The following is a 7324-nucleotide window of genomic DNA, read 5'->3' as shown; positions in this document are numbered from 1 at the left end:
ACACTCTCTGGTGTGGACCCATATAGACACTTTAATAGTGTTGAAATCAAATCCGACAGTGTTAATTTGGACATGCTGGATTTGCTGTGTGGAGTCATGCGGGAGGGGATGAGACCTGGGTGAGTCCAGTGGCAGGCAGGGAGGCAGGCAGGTGAGACCGGAGAACACTGAAAGTCTTTACCAGCTGTTTGGAATACAATGGAGTCCAGCGTCCAGCGTCCAGGTGAGCAAGGCTATTGCAAGTTTGTATCGGGAGTCAGGAAACAACTGGGAAGACAAGAACACTAAGGTGAGTACAAAGAATAATGAGCACTGCAAGAGATGTGAGGCCAAACACTAAAATGAGAACACACTAACATGATTATTGTCCCATACATAATTATAATTTCTATACATATATTATTATTATTATTATTATTATTATTATTATTATTATTATTATTATTATTATTATCACAATGTTTGATCATATGATTATCATTTATAGCTGAGTTGTGAAATATAATATTTTTATGACATGTCATAAACTTTTATTACCTCCTTTATTACTTCCTTTGCAATAAATAATTTGACATGGCCATAATTCACTCGTTTGACACAAAGTATGTGGGGATTTCTCTTTTATCTCCCTGGGAGAAGATCTTGCAGTATTCGTGTTGCACGGCAAGAGGCAGAGTAGCACCGCTGAAACCATTATTGCAAATAATATTGTAATATTATTGCAACAAACAAATATCCAGCTAGAAATGTACCAGACGGTTTATTTTTTTCCTATGTTAATTTGATCCTATGTTTGGATAACAGTTTGCATTGACTGCCTCCATGTGGACTCTGTGTTAACACTAATATGTAGAATGAATAATACAAAATAATTTTGGGTGAAAGAAAGTGATTGATGTTTAAATATCTAAAAAGAAATTATGGTAGTTAAAACACGGGTATGTCAAACTCATTTTTCTTCTAGGCCAGCTTACTTTGATCTTAAGTAGGTTGAATAACTGAAACTCCAAGCAATATGTTCATAGAAGATAAAGAAGTTCAATTTCAAAAGTATATATCAGTTTTTCTACATGATATATTTTGGGCAGAACTTTGTGCCATCAGAAACTGAATTTGAATAAGTTAAATTCTAATTTGCATTTGTCAGATTGAATCTGAATTGTAACTTGACTAAATGATTTTTAAAACTGAATTTGAGTTAGCCTAATTTGAAATCCAATGTATTGGTTTGAAAATAATCGTCACTAAATTGAAATTGAATTGTATATTTTGAAAATGAATTCATTTCCTTTCAAACTGTATTTCATCTTTTTAAAAATTTGCTTTCCAGTAATTTCAATTTCACTTCTCACCATTCAGTTTCAGTTCTAAAATTCAATTTCAGTTCTTAAATTCATTATTTGGGGATTTACATCTGGGTCCTTCGAGAAAGCCACAGAGTAATCCAGCGCAGATTACTAGAACTACATTTTACCAGTGGACCCAATGTGTTATTGAGGGGAATCTTCAGCTGGAGGTGGATTAAGACTTCAGAAGAATGTCCAGTGACCAGCAGATAAACTCTCGGGTTGGTAATAAATGTATTACATGTATCAGAACAAGCGTCATGTTAACAAATGATAGCCGTAGAGTAACTTTTATGCTTATTGGGCTGCTTCAGGAGTCATGCATGCATGTAATAGACACGCTGTGTGAAAATTATCATTGCAAATAAAATGTCCAGTCTCTTAAGTATTTGTATCTCTGTTTGATGTACTCATATGTCCATAAACAATCAGGTATTCACACTGATAAGTGCAAGCAGCTTCACCACAAGTGTATGTTCATGATTTTAACAACAAGAAAAATGTTGTGTACTGGAATAAACCCATTAGCTGTGCATTTTTTGTTTAAACAATGATACCACTCTGGATTTTATACTAATACATACTTGTTCACATGTTACTGTATCGTAGTAAAGTGAATGTGAGAAACATTAAATTATTATTAAGTTGCATTAAAGGCAGCTTTCGTCTCTGATTTCACTCCAGTGAACTGAAACTGCAGTGTTACTAGACCAGCATTTTTGCTTCTTCTTTTAAATGCCAAGTGTTGCATCAGCAGCACGAATAAGCCAAACAGAAACAGAATGTTGTTAACAATCTGGACGACATCATGGATTTTAGAGCTCTCTGCGTCAAACTCAGTGAGTACTTTCTCCACTTCCACATTAAAACTAAACTGTAATAAATCTATAAGTTAATAATGGTTTTAGAAAACTATGTGGTTTGAAAAGTTTCATCTAGAGGAAAATGCCAAATAACAAGTAGCTTTGTCAGCAGTTTTACATTTAAGTATTACGTATGGCGGTTATTCTTTTTTGTTATTTTTCTTTTTTAATGTGTTGCCCGTTTTTTGTCTTTTCAGTGATGAGTGTGATCATCCTGCTTTGTGCACATGATCAGAAAATTGGTAAGTACCAGAAAAGTAAACTGACATGAACATTTATCAGTTTGTTTGGAACTTAAATTTGTGATTTGTGATATTCAAAAATAAAACTAAAGTAAATCTCTCCTTTTCTTCATCTAGATGCATTTTCTCTTCATATCCTTCCAAACAGATTACAGTTCTTTGAATATGAGGCAGTGACCTTTTACTGTGAGGGAGTTGTTTATTGTGAATTTGTGCATAAAGTCAAAGGGAAAATAAAAACATGTCCCAAAGGATCATCCTGCACCATCACAAATGTTTATCTAGATGACAGTGGGGAGTACTGCTATGAGAATGAAGAAGGGATCAGAAGCAACAGTATCAACATCTCTATCACTGGTATGTTTGCAGTGAGACAATATTTTGTGATTCATTTTAATCAAATTTTATTAAAAAAAAATACAAAACTCCTGTTATTCAGCTGGTTCTGTGATCCTGGAGAGTCCTGCTGTTCCTGTGATGGAGGGAGAAGATGTGACCCTGAGCTGCAGAAATAAGTTAACTCCCTCAGACTTCATGGCTGATTTCTATAAATATGGAGTCCACATCAGGAACAACTCAACAGGAAGCATGACCATCCACAAAGTTTCAAAATCTGATGAAGGACTTTATAAATGCAGCATTGTAGGAGCTGGAGAATCACCAGAGAGCTGGCTCAGTGTCACAGGTGAGACAATGAAGAGGTCTTGTTTTTCTCCTTTTAAATGCCGGTAGTAGTACAACTGTATCACTTATCATTATACTAGAATTTATGGTGAATTTGTCTGACAGAAGAGAAAACAAAGAAGTGGGTTTGTGACTGACACATGAATCAGCTGATGATCGCTAACTGCTCACTTCAGTCTCCTGCTTTGTGTGATTAAACAGACTCTTTTATTATAAAATAATTCAGTAATTGTTTTTATCATTTACACAATTTTCTCTTCAGATCAGAAATCATAAACCACTGTGAAAAAAATTATGTCCTGGATAATAAACAACAAACAACAAACGGGATAACAACTTTTGGACTACATATGGAGGAAAAATGTGCAGATATAATTTACATATAATTTTATACCATATTTCTTTAATTGTTCATTTGCTGGGCTTTTTAACAGTTTGGTAGTCTATGGGGGTAAATTCACAACTTAAATGGACAATAGAGGAACTGCATTTCTGCCAGTTTTTCAGCCCTTGAATTTGCCAATGTAAATATTAAGTAAATAACCAAGGTGAACACTGAAATAATTAATGAATTGTTTTTATCTGCTCAATCAATCACACAGAGACCAAGACAGACCCCTCGTCACAGCCTGGCTGTCATATTTACCTCGTCTTACGGACTGTGTTCACCATCATAATGGTGGCTCTGCTGTTGCTGCTTGTGGGACTTCTTCACTCTGGGAAAATCAGAGCCACAACACCTAATTTAAACTCAAGCTCATGAAATTGCAACTGCTTTTGATACATGAAACAGAGCAGGCAATGGTTATTATGAGTAACACAAATAGACAATAGAAAGCTGTCCTCCATTCTTCGTTGATTGATATATTAAACAATCCAAATATACCATGCATTGTTTTGTAATTGAAATAGATGTGTCCATTTGCATTATTTGCATGTCTATTAATTGTTATAAACATGCACATGCGCGTATTCAGTTAGATAAACCTGACAAACCGTGTTGGAAAAACCCACATAGTGTTGGATTCAAATGCTAACAAAAGCAATTGTCTGTTATTTAAAATGTTAACTTAAATAAACTTGATCTATGTGCTTTAATTTTTTGTAAGTGTATGAATGCTGTTACAAGCTGTTACCTTTTAATCCAGTTATATAGAAATATTTTCTTTTACTTGTTCTCTGTTAAACTCTATTAAATTATATATTTCTCACTCCCTCCCGTCTTGCGCAACCCACACATACACAATCACACACACGCACCAAAGTCAACCTCTTAAGTTTAATTGTGTGGATGCCCTCAAGTTCAATTTGGTTTTCTTTATATTGCGCCAAATCACAGTAACAGTTGCCTCAAGGTGATTTATTTGAGGCCTGTCTTCAGATTCATTATTATGTTCTAAATTTTCTTATGCAGTATACTGGTTAACTTAAGGATATTTATGATTAATATACCTGGTTATATTCTGATCAGTATTGAGCAATTGAGTATACTTAATCAGTACTACAACCACATATACATTATGATTCTATCAACAGTCACAACATTTAATGCTATTTCTCTGATTCAGGATCACGTGTATGTGTTCTCGACACAATTCTTATCTTATAAAAAAAAACTACATGTAAAACTCTGCGCTCAAGTTCCCTGGCTGTGTGTGAGTTTGAACTTACAAGTACAATTTTGACCCAATTTTCCCTTTCTTTCAGCTGATTGGTCAATGTTATGTCAATCACAAATGTAACAATCCAATCAGAGAACAGATGGATTTGGCTGTCGGAGAGGTGGCTTACTGAGCTTCTGGTCATAATTCACACAAATTCTCATCCATGAACGCACAAACATAACATTTTTGGATATTGTGGTTTACGAGGTTACAAAACTCAGCTCACAACTACAACTATTTGATGTACAAGTACAACATATCTATGGCCACAATTTGAACCCATAGACAGAGGACAGCCCGTCTTTAAACACCCTGCCTAAAGTGTGGTCGTGTACCCAGACAGAAGAAGTGGTGTCTTTTTTCATGCTGCAGCAATATCTATTAGAAAGCCAAAATACAATGCAGCCAAAAAATATCATGTGCCTGCATTTGTTTGGCAAAACTTTATGAAAGCAGAAGTCATAAGCTGAGTCAGAGTTTTTCCCCACTTCCACCTAACATATAACCCTGATAACCACATGCAAAGTAGCATATACTGCTACATGTCTGTCAACACTTTTTGTGGCTGGTTTGTGGACATAAGTGACCTGTGACTTTGCACTGAAATGTGTGTCTCCACTATCACATATTATTTTCATTTACTATGTTAGAGAATAAAAACAATTTTCTATTTTAGAAAAACATGGCCACAAACAAATACACAAGTCTCTTCACTACTGTTTCCAGCTTCAGTTCAAAAGTGGTGTGTTTACTGGGATCAACAAAAGCTTCATCACAAAATGTGGATGGACTTTTTAAATATGGAAAACAGATGAATGATGAACTCATCAGTGTTATAAAGCAAGCACAAGAAGGTGCAGGTTAAATGACAACAGTGGGTGAAAGAGCCATGATCACATCCCTCTCTGGTCTGTGGATGGAAAAAAAATAAGATGTAATCTGCACAATGAGGAGGTTAAGCTACAGAAAGCTAGAAACACCATTTTATACCATACTATGTTTCTTTAGTTGTTCACAAGTTGTAATTTTAACAGTTTGGACTTGCAGGACATGCATGAGGAAATGCAGTTTCTGGGAATTTTCACCCCCTGATTTTTATTTAATTTCTGCTATCCCAGTCAGCTGGAGACTCAAGGCACAGAGTGAGACATGTTCAGAGCCCACCTGTTATATTTACCTCATGTTCAATCTTTTGTAAATGTAACTTTCATGATATAGGAAACTGCAGCAAACGATGATTAGTAGCACAAACAGATTATTTCTATAAGTAGAAGCATTTGGTTTAATTAAATGTAGTTTTCTTTATATAGCGTCAAATCCTAATAACAGTTGCCTCAAGGTGATTAATAATTTTTTATTCTTTACTAAAAACCAGAATAGGATATATTTGAATTGACAAAAATTAGTTGTCTTGTTGGTATTTCCTGCATCTTTGTTTGTGTACGTGTTAAATATTCAAGGCTTTGTGTTTTGGTTTTTTGTTGTTTATTTTATTGTTATTCTACATTTTTCAATGTTTATCCTCAACCTCCTGTTTTATTTTGATAATAGTTCGTTTTATGTTCACATGTATATTAAACACAAAGAATACAAACTGCTTCTCTTCAAGCGATCTACTCTAGCTCAAGGTTGTGAGTTACAATAGTTACACATGGGATGCTTGACAGAATTTGATTTCCCTTGCCTTTCTGTCTTTACCACCGGCACACACTCAACTCTGGAGTTCTGACATCCAATGTAACTGTAACGCAGGAGGTGCAAGGGAAAATTATGTTTACTCAATCTCCATTAATGATTTTATTTAATCTGAAACATACATAAACACACACCCCCACATGCTCATACACTGCAATACAGCAATGATCTAAGAAAAAATTGTGATCAGACACAATTCACTCTAATGATACCTCCTGTCTTCTTTCTCTTGCGCTATGTTTGCTGCAAATTAGTTCAATACTGTGTCATTTACACTAATTTAAATGTTTCCTCTTCTATCAAGCAACTGAACAAGTGGTAAATAAGTGACTTTAATAATGCCCATTAAATACCAAACAATATTTCCTAATCATTATTATTTTAAACATTGACAGAAATCACAATACACAGATATTTTAATGGTTTTAAAGATGCTATCAGGCACATGTACACACTGTCAAACTTGTAAACTTTTTGTGCCTGAAAATAAATCTTGCAATATTTCATGACGACCAGCAGATGGCAGAGTTGGGCTAAAATGAACAAATTTTAGCCCAAATGCCATCAATAAAAATAACTCACTGGAAAACTAAAAACAAAAGTACAGACTGTACTTAAGTAGAACTACAGATACTGATTCATCTTCTTTACTCAAGTGAAGGTGAAAAAGTAGAGGCTCTAAAAAGTACGCAAAGCAAGAAAGTAAAAATAGCCCCATAAAAAAACATTTCCATGAGCTATTTTTATGCAGAACTACCTGCACATTGTGCTAATGTAATGTGCTGGAGCCACTATAGGGAAGCTGTACAAACAGATACTTACAAATAGCT

General features: G+C 34.7%; 1 protein-coding gene across 2 annotated transcripts; it reads left to right on the top strand.

The window, feature by feature from the left end:
• The first annotated feature begins 1784 nt into the window (after positions 1 to 1784).
• Positions 1785 to 4233, top strand: LOC102301941 (low affinity immunoglobulin gamma Fc region receptor II). Of its 2 annotated transcripts, none has more exons than XM_042216717.1 (5): positions 1785 to 2185; positions 2407 to 2451; positions 2569 to 2808; positions 2891 to 3136; positions 3398 to 3726. In XM_042216717.1, the coding sequence occupies exons 1-5, from the start codon at positions 2155 to 2157 to the stop codon at positions 3409 to 3411; spliced, it is 576 nt and encodes a 191-aa protein (XP_042072651.1). In that variant the 5' UTR covers positions 1785 to 2154; the 3' UTR covers positions 3412 to 3726. The 2 variants fall into 2 exon arrangements, with proteins under 2 accessions (XP_042072651.1, XP_005952013.1); XM_005951951.2 differs by lacking the exon at positions 3398 to 3726 and adding an exon at positions 3738 to 4233 and having other exon boundaries at positions 1791 to 2185.
• The last annotated feature ends 3091 nt before the right edge of the window (positions 4234 to 7324 follow it).

Source organism: Haplochromis burtoni, unplaced genomic scaffold (genome assembly GCF_018398535.1).
Source record: "Haplochromis burtoni strain Fernald_Lab_line unplaced genomic scaffold, NCSU_Asbu1 Contig_1213, whole genome shotgun sequence".
Taxonomy (NCBI): Eukaryota; Metazoa; Chordata; class Actinopteri; order Cichliformes; family Cichlidae; genus Haplochromis; species Haplochromis burtoni.
This window is presented reverse-complemented; position numbering and strand designations above follow the sequence as displayed.